Here is a 21,406-nt window from a genome sequence, read left to right on the forward strand (position 1 = left end):
TATATGCGTGGCCTTGAAGTGATCACAGCTTCCCAAGTCCAGCAGAAACACTGTTGCTAGTAGCAGAAGTTCCAGTTTATAGCCTCAGAGGTCTTAGATAAAACAGGGCAGGAATACTAGCTTCTTGGATATCTATGTAGCTTTTTTGGTTTTCGTCAGAGCCCTCTAGGAAACAGATCCTGAGTGAAGTGGTGGGGAAAATTCCTCTACATAAAATTTGAACAAGGACCAACTTCATCCTTGGCATTTTCTAAAATGTGATGACACGAAAATTATTTCTGTTTTAATGCAAATGTAATTATGACTGCAGAAATGTACCACATAAAGTGTCAAAGGATATAACAAGGAAGGGCATAATCACCCCCTTTCTGCCAGGCTTCCAAAGAGCTGCAATTACTTACTGGCCCCCAAAGAGCTGCATTCCCAAAAGGGCAAAGACGACGATGAAGAGGAAGAGGAGGAAAAGGAGGCTGATGATGGACTTCATGGAGTTCAGCAGAGATACAACTAGGTTCCGTAGGGAAGCCCAGTACCTGCCAAGGGAATCCACAAGTGAGCTATAGAAGAAAGCCTCATCTTCATGGACAAAGCATCGCAGAGAAAGCACTCTTTTCAAAATAAAAGAGAGTTGCCATTCTGGCCTCGCTTGGTCAGGTCAGAAGACCATCGTGTAGCCATAGCCAGCTTCATTTTACAAGCAATGTCTGTATATTATGCACAGCAGTTATCACAAGCTAATTTTACAGAATAACATGACAGACAGACACACAGTTTTAAGTAGTAGCCAACAGCTGTGCATACATTGTTAAACTGCCATTAAGGCTACTTTCACATGGCAATTTGGCTCCCAAAGCATCCTCATACTGTCTTCCCTGTTCTTTTCCTGTCCGAGTCATTAGTGGCTGCTATGTCTCCCCAGCGCACCACTAGAAGGCTTCCGCCATGTGCTACTTAGCAGTTGGGGGGGGGGGCGTTAGAACTGGAGGTGATGGAATGACAGCCACAAGGAGCGGCAGCAGGGAACATGATGCCGATGGAACCTGGGGAAATATTCACTTTCTTGCCCACGTGGCATTTGTCCCACTCTGACTCTCTTTCCAGCATAGCCACAGCAAAGCAAGTTTAGGGAAAGCATGGGGAAAAGATAGAAGGTACACAAACACCACTATGCCATGTGAAAGCTCTTTAAAAAACACCCCACTGCACCTTCAGACACAAGCCAGACCCAAACAGCCATATGGACATTACCTAAGAAAACTTACTTTGTGACTTTGAAAATGCGCAGTAACCTGAGAGCTCGTAAGACGCTGATCCCAAAGGAGGTGCCAGGCTTCACCACAGCCCAGATCACCTCAAAGATGCTCCCAATAATAACCTGCCCCAAAATAGAGCAGTGAGTTTAGTGGCAGGCATTTTAAGTTGCATTGTTTTAAACGGAAACATGTCCTGGGGAATCCCCATCATCTGGAAACCTTAACTTCTGCTCAGAAACATGCTGCAAATGTCCACCTCCCCACACTCATTTCTCTCTTCACAATTAGATTCCAAATCTCCAAGGCAAAAGCTCACAAAACAAACTAGGCACTGAAAAAGCATACCTCCGATTATGATTGTGAGCCTTTTTAAAATACCTATACATTGAAATCACATTCTTGATCATCTATTGTCTTGGCCTCCCAAACCTCCCAATATAAGAACAGATCTAACATGCAACTGATCATGACTGCATGATGCCATCTCCAATGACAAAGATAAGCAGAGCAGACAATGGTTTCAATTAATCCAGTTTAAAAAGCTAGAGTAGCAGACAGATGGTCGGTTTGGCCCAACTGAAGGAAGTCCCCTGTGTGTGAGGAAATGTCAGCATCATATTTGTTTAGCTCCAAAAGGTAAGACAGGGCTGGCTGTCCTAGGAGAAGACTTCCTGCTGCAGGGGGGCATGGGGCACTTCTACACAATATCCAGGCCCAGATGCTTGTTAGAGCTTGCTTGCTAGTTGACTCACTCAGTGACTGGCCATTCAGAATAGGCAGAGGAGTACATGGTCTACTGGAGTAGCTCTGATAATAGTGCAAGTAGTTACAAAAGTACAGCCATGTTGGAGAGACTTACAGCACAGTCGAAGCAGTTGAAGGATGAGTGAAAGTAAGGCCGCGTTCCGAGCCCATACATTTTTATAAACATTTCGGACATAAAGAGCCCTAAGAAAATGAATTCTGCATAGTCTGGAACAAAAAAAGAGAGAGAGAAAAGGGAAGGGCAAGGGACAGGTATTGGATCAGAGCCAAGTTCTTCTACCTCACCAAGATATTCCTCTTTTGTTTTCCACCTCACAAGACGATCCCTCTCCTAACCCTCCAGGAATCCCTTTCTTACCCTTCCCTAACTGAAATAAATTAATGTACATCTTATTGTATTGTTTATCTTTGCGAGCTTGAGAAAGTTCTCATGTCCCAGAGTCATAAAAGGACCCTTGGTAAAGAGACATTTGTGCTGCTCTAAACTATGAAGGGTAGTTTAGGAGACGGTTTCCCTGCACTACAGCAACCTTGGATTGCTTTTCAATGAACTGAGTACCAATAGTAACTGTATGCTGTCCCTGAAATAAGTACAGAATACAGGAAGTTATGCTCACCAAATTTATGATGCTTCTCAATCTGCACACATTGGATAATGCACTTTCAATGTGCTTTTGCAGCTGGATTTTCCTGGGCGAAACAAAAATACCTACTTCTAAAGTGCATTGAAAGTGCATTATGGCAGGAAAGGCAACATCGGCAGAGGGAACACAAACCGTGCTCCAACAACAGCTCTCCTGCCAGAAACCAGACCAGAACTCAGGAATCATGTATCTCCATGGTCTAGTTCTTAAGGCCAAACTGCATAATACTCAGGAGATCCATTACTTGATCTTAAGGCTTACAAGTCAAATGTAAATGAGGTCTGTTTCTACTCAGCAGCTTCTTTGGGCCAAAACGCACTTCATATCTTTATCAATTTAATAACAAAATTAACTCTCACTAATTTTATCAAAAGAATTCTGGAAATTACTGTTTGATGATGGTGCTAAGAATTCACTGTTAGTAAGCACTAGCTCACCACAAGAACTACAGTTCCCAACTTTTCATTTATTTATTCAAATCATTTACTAAAAATGTAAAGCAATGACAACACCACCAGCTTAAGTCTGTGTAGGGTTGCCAGCCCCCACCTCATGGGGATCCTCTGACCACAAGTTGGCTTTTCCCACCACAATTCAAAGTGATAGCAGGACGAAAATTATTTTTTAAAAAATGGTCATCAGTTCCCTCTAGAACAAAGTTTGTGTCCAGTGGCATAAAGTTTATTTATTTATCTAATTAATTAATTAATTAAGATTTTTATACTGCCCTTTCCTACTGCTCTGAGAGGTTTACATAAAACATTTTCATAGAACACTATCAATATCAATATAACAATAACAATAACATACCAACTAGAACAACTAGAACAGTATTTCAACCATAACTTTGACACTCCCTTGGTAGGTTCGACCTTTCAGTCTGTGGAGGGAACCTGTAGATGTTATGGGTCAGCTGGCCTCAGCAAATGCCTGGTACCACATTTAATTCTGGGTACCGCAAAAGTTATGTCAGTCCTCACTAAGAATTGCCAAAAATGCAATGTTTTTGCCATAGAGTTTTGGTCAATTCATGCTGTCACCCAACATGCCCCATGCCCCTCCCAGTTTCCCACTGGTTGTCAGGCTGGGCCTGGAAAATTTTAAATCTGTGATGCAAATATGCCTTATCTTCTCTCCCTTTTTAGAGTTAAGGGAAGGATACAATAATCTACATTTGCATCCCTGGCCTTTTTGGCTGAAATACCTAAAGTTTTGTACTAAGTCATACATATGTTTCCCTGAATCCTAGCTGTGAGACTCTGCTCAGCAAACACTAGCCACCATTGTGAAAGTAGATGAAAACTATAAATGGAAAACAATGGGATGATATGTCATTCTAAAGGGAATGTGAAGGAAAAATGAAAATGCACAATCCTGATTTAGAGAAAAACAAATAATGTATATGGTAAGCAATTATTCAATGAGACAGAATAAACAGAAAAGCATATGATCAAAAATACACCTTCTGAACAAAAAGGTCATTTGAGAATATAAGAGTCGTCTTTCAAGTCAACATAAACAAGTAGCCTGGCATTGGAAGCTAATTCAAAAGATGCCAGTGTTTTAAAAAGTGCTTTACTAGTCATAGGAAACTCTTTTTAACAGGCCATGCTACAAAATGCAAAAAAAAAGAAAAAAGAAAAAAGAAAAAAAGAAAAAAGGAAAAGAGAGTTTCTATGATAAAGACTGAAAAAGTTTCCATGATTTGTACTACTCAGGGATGTTGGTTAAATGATTATAAGGGTCCCTCTCTCCAGCCCTTCATGTCTACAATTCTGTTTAATAAAGGTACACGGGCTACGGCACTCACAGAGGAAGTCAGATAGCCAATCTGGCTGTTTGTAGTGTACTATAGCAACACACAAAGTGTTGAGAGCTACCAGACTGAGGACTGTCCAGTAAAAGGCCTGAGTTTTGACCATTCGGCGGATATAGAAACGCAACCTCCGCTCCTTTTTGTGAAAGAAAGTGGCGTTTTCCAGCTTGGCACTTCTGATGCTGGCTCGAGCGAAGGGTGAACCTGCCAAAAAAAGAAAAATGTTAGGAGCAGGGAGGCCTTTAGTGTACAGTATGCCAGACTTGGGATTGCCAACTTCCAGGTGCAACCTAGAGCTCTTGAAGAATTACAACTCATCTCCAGGTGACCAAAATCAGTTTCCCTGGAGAAAATGGCTGCTTTGGTGGGTGGACTCTATGGCATTGTACCCTGCTGAGGTACCTTCCCTCTCCCAACCCTGCCCTCCAGGCTCCACCCTCCCCCCCAAAAAAAAATCTCCAGGTATTTCCCAACCCAGAGCTGGTCACCTTAGCCAGACTGACCCAGCCCTATGGTCCATCCAACACAGTATCCTGTCTGGGACAATGTCAGTATCTGCAGTTCCATATCCTCCACTAGGCAGGGGTGTGGCAATTTTCATCTCAAGCAAGGTTTTATTTTGACTCTCCAAATGCAGAACAGACTTCAGTTATAAAGAGGAGGGGCTTCATCAGCATTCTCAGGGTGCTGCATGAATAGCTATACTGGCTTTGAAGGCTCCCCCGCCCCCCCTTAGCATCAAAGGCAGCAATACGCCAGGGTTACCTATCAGCATCGGGTTACAGCTCCTCCTTTCCACTTTCCCTGCCAGATGTTTGATGGGGGGTTGGATAGTTGACTTACACTGTCATATGTGTTATTTTTTTACATCCTGTTTTAATTTTTAATGGGAATTTATTGGGTTTTTTATTAATGGACTGTTGTAACCTGCCACGAGCCAATTCTGGGAGTGGCGGGGAATAAAAATCTAAAATAATAATAATAAAAAACATGAAAAGAGCCCACACTGTTCCACCAGTTCCAAAGATACTAAAAAGACGAGATACGTGCTGACATTGCCTTTTGGGATAGTTTGCAGTCCTTGCGATTGCTGTCTTGGAAAGAATAAAGTCAATGAGTACAGCAACTGCTTCCATGTTAGGAAGGTCAGCACTGAAAGGTCTCTATCAGAACTGCAGTATCTGCATGTGCACAAGCCCAGAATTTCCGTGCCCCACAAAGAGACCCCCTGTCCCCAAGGCCTATCTGACCTACCCACTGAGGAGATATCAGCCAGTGGGTCATCTGCTTCCTCTGGGTTCAGCAGGTCTGTCTTGCTTTTCTTGATTGTGGCCCTCCGAAGAGCTCCAACAATAAGAACATGGGAAGAGAAAAAGACATTATCCTCCAGGTCCCTTGAACATCCAACATATCTATATGTAGATATAGAGCAGACCGACCTATCAATGGGACCGTGAGACTTCTACTGGAGATGCTGCACCTATTCTGTCACATGATATACGTGTAGAAGATGGTGGCTTACCATCGAAGGGGTGACGAGGTTCTCCTTCTATGTCATCTTCAGCCAGAATCACTTCTTCTATGAGAAAGGTAACTGAAATTAAGCTGAGCTTTGGCATTAAGATAGGAAATGCAAGCTGGCAAAATAATCATAGTTGGATATAAAATGAGCATTCCATCCATCCATCCATCCATCCATCCATCCATCCATCCATCCATCCATCCATCCATCCATCCATCCATCCATCCATCCATCCATCCATCCATCCATCCTTCAATTTAAATACCGCTACTTCCTCTTAGAAAGGCTCAAGGCGGTTTACAACTCATTACTATAAAGCCCATAAAACATGATAAAAATCCCAATAAACCCCCTCCTTGATGGCAAAAAGCTCCCTCCTCCCACCCTGTGCTCTACAGAACATCTGAAAACCAAACCTCTAGGGATATCTTCCTAGGGGGGAGCCTGTTGATCTCAGTGATGGTCCCCAGATCTTCCTTATCCTGGCCTCAACCAAAAACCCAGCGGAAGAGCTTCATCTTGCAGGCCCTGCGGAACTGTAAAAGCTCCAACTGGGCCTGTAGCTCTCCAGGGATCTAATTCCAACAGGTAGGGGTCAGGACCAAAAAGTCCCTGGCCCTGGTTAAGGCCAGGCAAACCTCCCTTGGGCCAGGGACTACCAAAAGATTCATACCTGCAGAACGCAAGGCCCTGCAGGAGGCATAAGGACATAGGTGGTCCCACAGGTATGTGGGGCCCAGACCACAGATGGCCTTAAAGATTAACACCAGAACGTTGAACTTGAACTTGATCTGGGCTGCAACTGGCAACCAATGCAGCTGCCTCAGCACAGATGAGTCCTTCAAGACCACTGCGGCAGCCAGTGCAGCCAAGAGGCACTGCCACCACCACTGCTGCACAGCATGCGCAGGAGGCCGTGACAGCGGTGGTGCTCAGGAGGCAGTGGCCACGGATAGCCCTGGCAGGGGCCACCGCAATTGTCAACGATGGCAAGGACGTGGCGAGCTCGCTACTGTCCCACAGGTAGGGCGGCAGCTGCTTGCAAGCAGTCTGGGTCCCACCTGCCCCAAGGCCGACGCACCCCTGCCCTGCTGCCTTTGGAGGGAGGTCGCCAAGGGGGTGAGGGGCCTCTTCATGCTGCCAGAGGCTTGCCTCCTGCCCCCCTGCTGCTAGAGCCTGCTGCAATTTAGACTGCAGCGGGCTTGAAGACTAGTCAGTGATAAAAGACAAAGGTGAGTATCTGTTCACATAAGAAATTCCAACCGTTTCTCAAATCAAATGTTTCTACTGCAGAATATTTATATTGATTTCATTTTCTTTTGGTCCTTTTAGGCTTTTCTGAATTTCATATGCTTGGCTAAAACAAATGAAGACAATTTTTTCACCGTAATTGGTTTTTCAAACAAATGTATAATTCCATAGAGGAAAAAATAAAACTTTCAAATGTATTCAATCAATTATTTTTCTCAAATTTTGATAACTGTTAATGAACAAGTAAAATCATGGCATTAATTTAACAAAAGCCTCACTTGGGGAAAGAAAAAAATTCCTTTTTGCAAATGGTGTCCTACTCAACTAGAGGTTGAAAAGAACAGTTCCGGGGAAAGAAGGGAAGTGGAGAGGCAAAGAGGAGAGGCAAAGAAAGATTGCGCACCCGCTTTGGAGATCCACTCCATATAGCCATTGAGTTCCCTTTCGATCTGCTGCTGTCTTCTTAGCTTCAGAAATGCTCGTCGGTTTTCCACTCGCTCTCTTTCTTTGGCAAACTCCCTGTTGATATAAGACTGACTGCTTGTTAAAAGTTCTCCATTACTTGGTCTTATCTCGGGGGGGGGGGGGGGGACAGAAATGGCATATGGACAAATAAAAGCATATATTAAAGGAAAGAATGGATTCAGGTATCATTGCTCTCAGTTGTCATTAAACTTTGTTTACTTTCCAGGACTCAGAATAACAATAACATGCCAAGCTATAAGTCATAGACTTCTGGAACAAGACCACTGAATGATAGGAGTCTTTATCAAGAGCATGTGTGCTACATATACTTACCCAGAAAGCACCCCCAGCACAAGGTTGAGCATAAAAAAGGATCCAATGATGATGAGGGGGATGAAGTACAACCAGTTCCAAGCATTCCCTGAGGCATCGTTGCTCTGCAGAAGGGAGATAGAGAAGAAGGGGATTTAAAATGTTGGGAAGCCATGATCATAGGCTGAAACCAAATGACAACCAAACATGGACGTGGACAATACAGCCAACTTGAGATTCAGCCAGCCAACCTACTAACCAACCTGCCTCCTTCCAATTCTCTGCCACATTAACAAGGTATGGGTTGTACAGTGTGGGATGAGCCATCTGTTCGCTTGCTGTTCCTTATTTCAAAATGCCAGAGTAACCTCCAGCCTATAAACCACATTTGTATTGAGAACAATTGATCCTGGTGTCTTCTGCATTCTCAAAATAGTTGGGACCATGGGAATCTCTGCATACGTGAAGGTACAGCAATCATCCTAACTGCCCCACTCAAGCTAACAGAAAGAATCAGTAGCTAATAAAAATACCCGTATTTATGTACTTCTTTGGGAAACAGCTTTGAAGCAATTAGTATTAGGGAGAGAATACTGAAAGCAGACACTTTAAAAGCAGCAAAAGGTAGAGAAGAAATACGAATGCAATTGAAGGCATTTTGTGAGTCCTGCAAATGCTGTGATCCTTAGGATGCCAGTCCTTCTATAAAAGCTTTCCTCATCAGAAGTGGTGTTGGGTTTTTGTACTCTGCTTTTTACTACCTGAAGGAATCTCAAAGCAACTTATAATCACCTATGCATCCTCTCCCCACAACAAACACCCTGTGAGTTAGGTGGGTCTGACAGAGCTCTGAGAGAACTGACTGGCAAAAGGTCACCCAACTGCTTGCATGTGGAGGACTGGGGAATCAGAGGCTCCTGTTCTTTTAACACTATACCGCAATAGTTCTCAATTAGTTGTAGTTTGTAAAATGATGGGAGAGTAGAGTCAGCACAGTTGCTTGTGCACTCCTGTGTATAACTCTGTAGATTAAGTAGAGTATGAAATAAATTAACCTAAGTAGATGGGAGGAAGAAAAGGCGAAGTAATGCAGGCACTTTTCATGGAGAAAGGAAGATACATCTGCATCCTCTTTTAGCGAGGAAAGAGGTACAGAGAAATCCAAGAGAATGGCAAGAGACAGAGCACTACAATTGCACTTGGAAACTGCCCTGAGGACTCTAAACTTAGTTTTGCAGAGATTTTTTTGGACAACACTGAAATTATTTTTAGAGCCAAAAAAGTTCCTCTTTGTACGAAAGTTTCAGAGGGCAACTGTGATGGTCTGCAGCAGAACCACTAGATATGAGTCCAGGAGCACCTCAGAGAACAGGATTTGGGTTTGTGGATTTCCATCGCATCCATGAACTTGCGCCCTTCTGGGGAGCAAAGGTCACTTTTCAGGTACTGTGTGTGAGAAAAGGGAGTTGTAAATCACAGCGATTTATTCAAAGATGGAAACAAATTGTCATGAATCAAAAGCTCCTCTTAAGTCTCATAATTTGCTAGACTTTGTAGAAGAAGAACAGCTCTAGAGACTGTTCCATTTTATATTTATCATGGAATATACAGGATATTCAGAGCTGTCTTTTATTTGAATTTAAACATAAAGGTAAAGGTAAAGGTATCCCCTGTGCAATCACCGGGTCATGTCTGACCCTTGGGGTGACGCCCTCTAGCGTTTTCATGGCAGACTCAATACGGGGTGGTTTGCCAGTGCCTTCCCCAGTCATTACCGTTTACTCCCCAGCAAGCTGGGTACTCATTTTACCGACCTCGGAAGGATGGAAGGCTGAGTCAACCTTGAGCCGGCTGCTGGGATCGAACTCCCAGCCTCATGGGCAGAGCTTTCAGACTGCTGCCTTACCACTCTGCGCCACAAGAGGCTCTTCAATTTAAACATATAATCAATTAATTAAGACATGCCCTTTTATATCAATATTACGTAGTCACTAATGGGTTGGATCCCATGATCCATCATTGGAAGGCGCTAAGAGTTGTGGATCTTCCTGTGTTTCCCCTCTCCCCAGGAGCCCTTCCTAATCCCTTGGAAAGTTCATTTCTGGGGCAATGGGCAGAATCCATGTGGACCAATAGCCATGTGAATCTGGAGGATGCAGTGGGTAGGAGAAAGGAGACAAAATTGCCCTTTGTGGCTCTTCAGTCAGTAGAAGAGTGGGAAAAGGAGTTATTTAGCCCCGCTCTTCACTGCAGCCCATTGACTTATGTGGCTATTACACCATGTAAGTCTTATGACTCTAGGAATCAACTTCCTCATGACTGGACAGGGCTGAGGGTAGGAGAAGGGAAGATCTATGGACCTTTTGCTAGAGCCAACCAGTGGTGATCTAACAAAACAATTCCATGGAAAACCCAAACTAGGGCCATCAGTTCTCAAGGGTTTTGTATAGATTTTCTCATCTTTGATACTTAACTGTAGAGTCTAAGAATTCAAACTGGGCTTGCATGCACATAAACCACATGCTCCAACACTGGTGTTGGAAGCTGGGTAGGAGGGCTATACAGTAGAATGCATACTTTTTATGCAGGAAGTTCCAAGTTCAGTCCTTGGCTGGAAGACCTGGAGAAGTGCTGCAAATCAGGATAGTTAGCAATCAGCTGATCTAGCATAAACCAGTTTGTATGCCAAGACACCCCCAAGAATATCTTTGTACTATAGGCCAATAGATTAGATACTTCTCTTGTGTATCTGAACAGCCTCCTTCACATCACAATTGAACTAGTGGTCTACAGTGGCCCCCCAAACTTTTTATCACGGGGGACTGGTCAACGCTTGACAATTTTGCTGAGGCCCGGGGGGGGGGGTAGTCTTTTGCCAAGAGACATTGCCGCTGCCTGAGCCCCTGCTAAACTTGCTTTCCTGCAGGCGGCCCTGACTTCCCGCCACCCTCTGGGGGGTGCTGCCAGCAACAGCTGCGCAGTCCCATGCCGGGGGGGAGCCCCAGCCACGGCGGCCGCTGGAGATCACCAAAGGTAAGCTGGCGGCAGAGTGGCAGGGCAGCCCTCAAGGCAGCAGCCAGGGAGGAGGACGAGGAGGAGTCACAGCCCAGTACTGACTGATCTACGGACCGGGACCGGTCTCCAGACTGGGGGTTGGGGACCACTGGGCTCTATAAGACATGGACACAGATTGAGTACCTGGGCCTTCTTTGTCAAATGTCCACTCATGCTTTAGATAATTCTTCCTTATCACTACTGGTACCAGAACCCAGAAATGTCATCCCCACCCCCTAATTATTACACACTAAAATGATCAGAGTTAGCATTTTTAATTTAGGACATACATTTCTCTAATCAGCTCTGCTATTGGAGACAAATACAGAAATCAGACATTTTTAGTCTTGTCTCTTCCCTTTGCTCTCTCTTCTATATATCTCTGTCTTATATATCTATTCTATTCAGAATACCATTCCAGCCTTGTTTTGTGTATGCAGATACACAGAGGATTTCTCTCCTCTGTGTCCTGAAAGCCAACATTAGTAGCAGGTCAAAGGTTTGCCCCAAGGAATGTGCTAATGGAACTACCCCTTTTGTGAAGCCTGGCTACTCAGCAGTGGCTGGAGGAGTCTTTATATAGATTGCAGATATGTGAGCCACTAACAACGCCTTGTCCCCATTTCTCTCTGCTAAATATAGGCTGAAGAACAAAAAGAGCTTTTGCAATGTGGCAGCTGGTGAGTCCCAGCCTTCAGGAGAGCGCTAAGGTGCTAAGTGACTTTATGTGGGCATAAAGATCTCTCTTCCCACTTGTCCTTCCTACAAAAATTGCAGCTGATCCCATTAATGGAAGAGTAATCCAAACTTCAAACAGTTTTGTTATCTTTAGTCGAACAAGCAGTCATTGATACAATAATCTGCTGTCACCTGTGTCCAGTCTCATTAATTTTATTTTTCTTCATTTACTCTTAAACCATCTACTTAGCCATTTCATGGTTCAAAGCTCTTCAATTAACCCAGGGAGGGGAGAGAGTGATAAGAGGCAACTGACTCCAAGTCATCTTTGCATTTCACAGGTCAACCAGAGCTGAAACAGCAATGTCATCCTTGCTAACCATAAAAATCCCCAAGAGATGTCAACAGAACTACCCCCCAGACTTAGCAGGATTTTGTTGAGGACCATCATAACTGACCCCCTATCTAATCTCAATGACATAAACTATACATGTGAATCATTCCATGGTGCCTCTAAGTCTGATCCAGCTGTGTAGTTTTGACATTGTTTAACACATTGCGTTTACACATATGTCATTTAAGTTCTGTTCAGATTTCTACAATCCACATCCTATTGCATTATTCATTGGCTGTCCCATCCTGTTGACTGAATTGGCTTAGTAAGAGAGACGAACTATAAACAACATGAAATGGGAACTGAGACTGATCATGTGAGTTTGGGGAAAAAATCACGACAAAGCAACAAGAACATCCTACAGGTCATTTATGAAGATGTATGAGATGGCGGTGAAAGTAAAACGAGATTTTTACGCAAATTCCATTGCATCTACAAACTTGTGCCCAGCTCAACTGTTTAGGGCAGTTTGGTCACTCACTGCCCTGGAGAAAGGGCACCATAACAGTAATGAATTAGAAATTAGCTATGAACCATTTGAGAGCTACTCTGTGGATAAAGTCTCGACACTCCTCCGTGACCTTCCTTGAACCTTAGGCAAAGAAAGGGACTAGAGGGAGCTTGGCTCCCTTTGAGGGATACACTTGATGGCTTTAGAGGACTGACAGAAGTCAACAGGATGCTGACTGCAATTAGGTCAACCACATGTCCCCTAGACCCCTGCCCATCATAGCTAATCAAAAGAACAGACAGGAGGATAGGGGCCCCCTCTGGGAGATAATCAATCTCTCCCTCTCCACTGGAGAATTCCCAGAAGGACTGAAGGAGGCAGTGGCATGACCACTACTAAAGAAAGCATCCCTGGACCTATGAGAACCCACCAACTACCGCCCTGTCTTGCATATAATATTTCTAAGGAAGGTGGTGGAAAGGGCTGCCAGTGACAAGCTAATGATACTTCAGTCCTGGACTCAGCCCAGTCGGTCTTCTGTCCTTGCCATGGGGTTGAGACAGCACTGATTGCCCTGATGGACAACCTCCACCACCAGCTGGACAGAGGCAGGTATGTTGCCCTAGCTGGCCACGGCCAGTGGCAGCTGTACAGGAGGTGCCTGGGCTGCAGAGCCTAGCCGGAGTCCACACCAAAGCAAGGTCAAAGTCCAGTCTGAGTCATAAGGAATCAAAGGAAGCAGAGTTAAGGGCGAGGCAAAGAGTATTTGAGGAAAAGCCAAGGTCAGAGTCCAGATAAGCATATATTCAACAAAGCCAGTCCAATTACCAGGTGTGTAATCAAAAGCCGTTTGCCAGGACTCAGGCAAGCTGGACAGGAGAGTTTCTGCATAGATTGCACCCATGCCAAAGAGCTGCTGTCTCTCCTAAAAGCAGCCCAGCTAATTGGCTGCACCTGGGGGAGGACTCACTCATCCTCCCCAGGAGCTATCCCAGCTGGGCCCCATCTACTTTGACAGCGTGCCTGCAGTCTCTGGCTCCTCAGCAAACACCACCCTTCTGCTTCATCTGTGTCATTCAGGCAAGCTGTCAGGCCTGGAATGCATCTGCAGCTGCACCAAAGATGCCTCTTGGGAAGAGCCTGGCTGACTTGTGCTGCTTTCCCCTGCTGCACATTCAGAGGCCCCTCTCTTTTCTGCCAGAGCTAGCTCAGCTTCAGGCCCTGGGTGCTGTGGCAACTCCTAGGAGACGGGAGGTGGCATCGGGGGCATGACAGCAGGTCAGGGCTGCTCATATTGCTTGACCTCACATCAGCGTTTGACACAGTTGACCACGAGCTACTAGCTCACCGCCTTGCTGCCTCCAGGATATGTATGACAGCCCTTCAGGGTAGCTATTGGAGAGAACCAATCCTGTCACAGCCAACTCCTATGTAGAGTGCCATAGGGATCAGTTCTCTTCCCAATCCTGTTCAACATCTTCATGTGCCTTCTAGCCCAGCTGGCATGGAGGTTCAGACTGGGATGTCATCAATATGCTGATGACACCTAGCTCTTCCTCCTAATCGATGGCCATCCTGACTTTCCCCCAGACTCATTAGACAGATATCTGGAAGCAGTGATGGACTGGCTCAAGCAGAGTTGTCTGAAACTCAGTCCCTCAAAGACAGAGGTCTTGTGGTTCGGTAGAAAGGGTCGCAGTGAAGAAGCATGGCTGCCCTGCCTGGATGGAATGCAGCTATCAGTTGCACACTCAGCCAGGAACGTGAGTGTGACCTCTGATGCCTCCCTCTCTATGGAGAAACAAGTCACAAGAGTAGCACATTTGGAGTTCTTCCACCTGCACCAAGCTAAGCTACTAGTGCCCTACCTGGCCCCAGAACACCTAGCCACAGTGATCCATGTGACAGTCACCTCTAGAATAGATTTCTGCAACTTGTTGTACGCAGTCCTACCCTTGTCCCTGATCCAAAAAATACAGCTGGAACAGAACGCAGAAGCCAGGGCTCACAGGAACATGCTGGAGGGCTCACATTCAGCTCATGCTCCAACAGCTAGACTGATTGCCGGTTGAAATCCGGATCAGAGTTAAGGTCTTGGTAATCACTTCCAAGGCCATAAACTGTCAGGGCCCTGTGTAGTTGAGGGACTACCTCTCTGCTTACATCCCTCAAGTGCCAATAAACTGATGATCCATGGGCCCAAAGAGGCATGTGCCTGGCCTCAACCAGAACCAGGCCCTTCTCTGTCCTGGATTCCACTTGGTGGAATGAGCTCCCAGACAAGATCAGGGCTCTGCAGGAACCAAAACAGTTCTGCAAGGCTGACAAAATGGAGCTCTCCACCAAGCCTTTGGTTGAGGCCAGCAAAAGAACACCAACTTAGAACCCCCCCTCTCAATCACCAGCTATGCCCAACAGAAACATTATAGGGCAACATTTGATTGGCCACTGAATGTTATGAACCATTAAATTGTGGTTAAGTTTGGAATTATAAGCCAAAATTGTTGATATTCTCTATACTGTTATGACAAAGTGTTACAAATTCAGCGTTATTGTGATCTTGTCCTTTGTGTTCTATGTATTATGAACTGCAACCTATAACTTGCAAGCTACAATCATTTATTGCGAACCACCCTGAGCCATAAGGGAGGGTGGTATAGAAATGTAAAACAAACAAACAAACAAGTGTCATGTATCTGCCCCAACCTGGACTCTAAGTCTTGGTGGCTACATGCCTGCAACATCCAGTTTTTCCCCCGCTACACTTTGATTTTCTGGCTCCATTCTGCCTTTCTCAGTTCATTCCATGTTGTTTTGTTTCTGGCGAGGCCCTGTCCTTTGAGGTGCTATCTTGGTATACTATGATTGGTATACTACTACAGCTGACAACTGTTTGTTAGCAGTGAGGTGTCATTGCTTTGTTTCAACTTTCCTTTGTAGATTAAAGCCTGGGTTCTGTGGGAAAGGATCTTGGAACGCAAAATGCGTTTTTTTTTGGGGGGGGACCCTAGACTTAGTTTAGCAACTCATTCTTAGCAATGTTCTTATTTCATGAAGTGCCCTGATGTACACCCTCTTTGGACTTTAATAAACCAGCTTTAGATTTTTTTTCTAAGAAATGTCTTGGGTTGTTTTTGTCCCACGGAAGATTATTCCAGATCCATGATAATAAGTAAAAGTAGAAAAGCATTGTCTGAAGTGATCTTGAAGTTCTACAAGTCATCACTTGATGCTGCTCTCATCAAGGGCCAAACTAGATTGCAACACACATGGGGAACTGGTGCCATTTTAGAGCTGAAGTTGACCATTTAAAAATGCTGTGAGGACCTGATCCTGACCTTGTCTCTCCCCTATGTGCCTTTTCAGGTGTTGAAACAGCTCCCCATGGCACTTGGGGGAAGTTCGACAGGTCCTCTGCTACACTGGTCCATCCACAGCGTTTTTAAAGAGATTTTCAATTCTAAAGTGGCACTGGGGTCCATAGGCTGGATAAGTGGATGCTGTAACATCCAAGTGATGCCTTCTTGCGTGAAGAATGAGGACCTAAGAACAGTTGACCAGTGACTTACTCATTCTTGGAAATACGCACATGCATGCATTCTTGTTCCACATTTCATTGTTCTGTATGTCAGTGATTTCTAAATGAAGAAATGCAACATATATTCACCAGCTGGCAGAAGCCCTAAATCAAGGCAGGAGTATGTGACAAGGAGGATCACCTGATAGTATGGAAACCTTTTTTTGGATAGAAACTAGTTTTCTTTCCCAAGAGGCTGGTTACTTATCCAGGGCACCTTCCAAATCTAGCACAAAGGCACGAGACACAGAGAAAGGAGGGCAAAGTGATTACAGGGAATGTGATCTGAGAAAACAGAAGGAAAATAAGAAGCAAAGACATTCAACTTTAAAGTAAATGTACCTACAATAAATATGGTACTACCAGAACCATATTGCCATCCAACCCTATGTTTCAAAGGCATGGCATAGAACACAAAATCTTGACCCTCTGCAAATTTTGCCAATGTTTTAGGATCCACATACTACAGTAAGGTGGCCAGAATTAAGGGACCGTAAGGTGTGTGGGGGGGGAGAGGCCAGGTCAGGCGGGATATTTTGGAAATGCTGTGGGATGCGGCAAAAAATCTTTTAAAGTCAGGACAGTCCCGCCAAAGGTGGGATCTCTGGTTTCTATATACTACAGGTACAGCATACTTTTTCCTGACAGCACAGCTCTGGTCATCAGCACTTTACAAACTGTTTCTACATGAATACATGTCAATTCTGTGAATACAGCACTCCACTATAAGGCTGAAATGGCTGCAAGTAATTTCAGTCATCCATTTCACTCCCTTTCACTTCCAAGTGTGAGGAAGCAAAATGGTTCACTAAACTGGCTGCCGGCCCTTGAAACCTCACAGCCTGATGGAGCCACCCATCAGCTGTGACATTTCAAGGGCAGGCAGCCATTTAAAACCTCCATTTCACTTCCCCCTTTCCAAATGGTGAAATGAAATCAATCACTGAAATGGCTTGCAGCCTTACAGTGGTGTGCACACGTCTCTCAGCTGTGAGGCTGAATGGCTGCCAGCCATTTAAAACTGTCTGTTTTCTTCTCTCTGTCTCAAAGGGGGACAGGAAAGCAAAACAGAGGGTTTAAATGTTCCAAACCCAACTGTACAAAAGATCTGTGAAATGTTCAAGGGAAGCGCCTCCAACAAACCTGTTTTTTTTGGGGGGGGGGGGATGAACCAGCCAAATTTGTGACAAATTTAGGGTAATGAACCAGTATGTGCTCATCCCTAGCTACCACACCCGTGGCCTTATCACAGGGATCAAGCAAGAGCCACTGCTGTCTCAGTCATATATAGTGCTGGGCTTGTCTGATTTCTCTATCAAATCAAATGCTGCTGGGAAAGGTCATATCAAGCTTTAATTTGAAAGAGCTGTCTCTTTTTCAGCTCCTGTTTCCTTAATATCTTTTTATTCTTTCAAGCCCCTGCAAATTATGCTGTTTTGAGTCCCAGTTTGGTGTAGTAGTCAGGAGTGAAGACTTGTAATCTGGTGAGCCGGGTTTCATCCCGCTCTCCCCCACATGCAGCCAGCTGGGTGACCTTGGGCTCACCACAGCAATGATAAAGCTCTTCTGACTGAGCAGTAATATCAGGGCTCTTTCAGCCTCACCCACCTCACAGGGTGTCTGTTGTGGGGAGAGGAAAGGGAAGGCGAATGTAAGCCACTTTGAGACTCCATCGGGTAGAGAAAAGTGGCATATAAGAACCAACTCTTCTTTATTGCAAGCTAGGACTGCCACTTTGGTAGCCCCTAGTACAGACTGAATTTGGTATTAATTCAGACTTTATTGGTCAGCAATTTTTCTGTCACACTACTGCCTCTCTGCCAGGGTATCTGTATGTTTGCTCCAAAGGGATGAATAGAAGCTCTGTGGGATGAATAGAAGCTCTGTTTCAAGTTAGAAAAATCAGCTGGGGAAAAGTCTTAAACCCTTCCCTCTTAACTAGCAGCACAATTCTGATCCAAACGGGATCCTAGCATACCGTCTATTTAAAAAAAATCCTTGGGAGTTTTGTGACAGAATCACCAGTATCGCACCTGGAGATTTATCAAGGCTACCAAGCTTCTATACATGGGTGGTGGGCTGTTTTTGGTTTGCTTAAGCCTCAAGTTGTGTAGGTCTGACCAAGCAGACTGTGATCCACCTTTCTGGTTCCTCTAATCTTGGAGTCAGTCATGTGACTTGGAGCTGAAATGCAGTTAAAGCAACTAGAGGCAATTAACGTCCCTGGATTCCATCTCCCATCACCTGTGATGTTTGCTCAGACACCTGTAATGCCTGCTCAAAGCATCCATACGCACTGAAGTCAGTAAAACAGTGCATTTACACCAATATGGAGATGTCTAACAAATTCATCCTCAGGAATTCATTGCCATTGTTCCGGAAAGGTTAGATCTTGCAAAAAAAATAAAATAAATATATATATATATATATACACACATACACGTACACGCGCACGCGCACACGCACACGCACACACACACACACATATATATACATACATATATATACATATATATATACATATACATACATACATACATACATACATACATTACATACATACATACATACATAGATTTCTGCAACTTGTTGTACGCAGTCCTACCCTATATATATATACTGGTGCAAAGCAGATCCCTCGCCTGGGTTCCCTCCTGGAGGGATTCATAGTCACTGACTCATGAATCGCTGCTGGCGGCTACAAACTCATCTGAAAGCCATCAGGGAATATATGAGAGACAGTCCTGGGACAGCAAGCCTTCCTGTCTGCATTAGCTTGATTAGCTCATGGAACTGAGCATCATTTTGATGTGTAGCACTCTTCCCAGCACGAGCCTCTTGGGAAACTTTATGCGGAGGAATGGGGCCCCAAAATGCAGCTGCAGCAGCAAGCTAAGAACATATAGATACAGCAAAGCACAAAGAAAGTTTTGGCAGGAGGTAAGGAAAATATCCCAAAGATCTGCAACCAAAGAACTGAAATATTTTTCAGCTTCCCATTTTCTCTCCATCATTTATAGATGGCTTTGTTTCTAATTTTACACTTTGGGGGGGGGGGACTTGCGGAAAGTTAATAGATGCAGTATTATGCACAGGACAGCCCTTCTGACCTTTTAGCCAGATGTCCGACCCCGACAGCTCCAAACATACTACTGTGACGGCAATATTCATTCAGTTCCTGCCATTAGTGATCATTCATAGACATTCATTGAAACAAATCTCATACTGCAGCTTTTGAAGAAAAAAATGAACAGGAATCTGTTGGGAGGATGGTGAACTAGACCGGGGCTGTGATTCAAAATCTGAGTTTAAAATGTCCTTTATGTGCCACACATTTTCATACATCATTCTCACTCTTCAGCCTGCCTGGGTGTCACACACATAGCCCTATACTCCTGCACAGGATCAAGCATCCACAAGCTTGCTTATGTCAGTACACTTACACCTTTGTCAGTACCTTAACATACACTGCTTTCACATGAAGGTTCATTGTGGCTACCAGACTACAATGCTTGCTATTGGAACATCCACATGACATCGTGCTCTAATTGTCCTTATCCTGTCATTGTAACTGTCCAACCCAATTCCACCCAACCCACAAACATCCAGTCCCAAATCACAACATGAAATAACACAGAGGCCACACATACACCACACACCCTGGACTGGGCAACCCTGAGGTGCCGCAACAGGCGATCGGGGCTACCCCTCCAGATACACATCCTACACATAGCACATAACTGTCACAATTGGAACTGGGAAGTCCTGAGAGGCTATAAATAGCGATCGGGACCAACCTTCCACAGATACACAAAACCCTACACCTACATTAGAAACCAGCAATAAGCACAGAACCAGGGTGGGCAACAACCCTAGCTAAACCGCAAAACCAAGAACTAAAACCAACAGTGTCCATGGAGCCCATCATATTTGAAAGAACGGAGGAAGGGGAGAAAGCGGGGGCCCTGAAAGGGTCAGGGATCCCAACAATAAGGGGCAGAGGCAGAGACAGCGGATGGCGGCGACCAAGGGGCCCGGAAATCAACCATACACGGGCCCCCTCCAGACTCTGCCCCATCCCTCGCGACACTAGGGTGGAGGCAAAGGTGAATAACCCGCCTCTGACACTGGTGCTGTGCAACGCCAGGTCAATAAACAACAAAACCTCTACCCTGCAAAACTATTTTGCAGAGCAAAGAGTGGACCTGGCGTTCGTGACAGAAACCTGGACCAGGAAAGGCGAAACAGTCGCCCTCAAAGATCTAGCCCCTGCCGGGTTTTCTGTCCTCCACCAGTCCCGGACAGCGGGGCGGGGAGGAGGTGTGGCAATCCTGATCCGAGAGGCTTTCTCCTTCAGGGCCCTTCCTGCGCCAACAATACCAGGCATTGAATGTGTTGGCCTCGGATGGGGATCAACCGAGAGCGTGGCCATTTGGTTAGTGTACCGCGCGCCCAATGCACCACCAGATGCCCTGCCTGCCCTGCTAGAGTTGGTGGCGGCCTGGACGCTACAGTTTCCCAGTCTATTAGTCCTGGGGGACTTTAACGTCCATGCTGAGCTGCCGTCTTCTAGAACTGGGCAGGACCTAGTGTCAACCATGGCGACACTAGGGCTCTCACAGTTTGTTGTTGGCCCCACCCACCAAGCAGGTCACACCCTGGATCTTATTTTCGGCGTAGGTCTGAATGTGGATCTGGTCACGGCAACTGCCGTGCCATGGTCAGACCACTATGCCCTGAAGGCTCGGCTATGGCTACCACTCCCACCTCAGTTGGGCGCCGAGCAAATTTTAGCTCGCCCGCGGAGACTTATGGATCCAATTGGATTCCTGAATGCTCTGCGGGAGCCAATGCCTCCTGGCACTTCTCTCAATGGCCTGGTCAGCGACTGGCATGACAGACTGCTGGCTGCCATTGATGAGATAGCCCCCCGACGCCCTCTCTGGCCCCGTCTCAAGCGGGCCCCTTGGTACACCGAGGAGCTTCGCAACAAGAAACGGGAACTGAGACGGCTAGAGCGAGTTTGGAGGAAGACTCGTGACGAAGCCTCGAGAACATCTTATAGAATGCAGATGAAGGCCTATGAGATGGCGGTGAAGTCAGTGAAACGCAATTTTTACTCGGCTACCATCACATCCGCAGACTCACGCCCGGCTCAATTGTTTAAGGTAGTTCGGTCTCTTACTGCCCTGGTTGAAGGGCAACAAAACAGTAGCAAATTGGA

At 45.3% G+C, this 21,406-nt stretch overlaps 1 protein-coding gene across 14 annotated transcripts in view; it reads right to left on the reverse strand.

The window, feature by feature from the left end:
- The window catches only part of CACNA1A (calcium voltage-gated channel subunit alpha1 A), a 406,947-nt gene that overhangs the window by 136,955 nt on the left and 248,586 nt on the right, over nt 1-21,406 (reverse strand). For 8 of the 14 annotated variants that reach the window (XM_077327289.1, XM_077327278.1, XM_077327279.1 and 5 more), the window contains 8 exons: nt 8,050-8,153; nt 7,655-7,770; nt 6,001-6,057; nt 5,733-5,828; nt 4,473-4,682; nt 2,113-2,225; nt 1,263-1,375; nt 402-533 (listed from right to left, as the gene is read on the reverse strand). In XM_077327289.1, coding sequence (XP_077183404.1) covers nt 402-533; nt 1,263-1,375; nt 2,113-2,225; nt 4,473-4,682; nt 5,733-5,828; nt 6,001-6,057; nt 7,655-7,770; nt 8,050-8,153 — 941 coding nt within the window. The remainder of the gene's footprint in view (nt 1-401; nt 534-1,262; nt 1,376-2,112; nt 2,226-4,472; nt 4,683-5,732; nt 5,829-6,000; nt 6,058-7,654; nt 7,771-8,049; nt 8,154-21,406) is intronic. The other 6 variants (XM_077327282.1, XM_077327292.1, XM_077327287.1 and 3 more) reach the window with 3 other exon arrangements.

This window comes from Paroedura picta, chromosome 3 (genome assembly GCF_049243985.1).
Source record: "Paroedura picta isolate Pp20150507F chromosome 3, Ppicta_v3.0, whole genome shotgun sequence".
Classification (NCBI taxonomy): Eukaryota; Metazoa; Chordata; class Lepidosauria; order Squamata; family Gekkonidae; genus Paroedura; species Paroedura picta.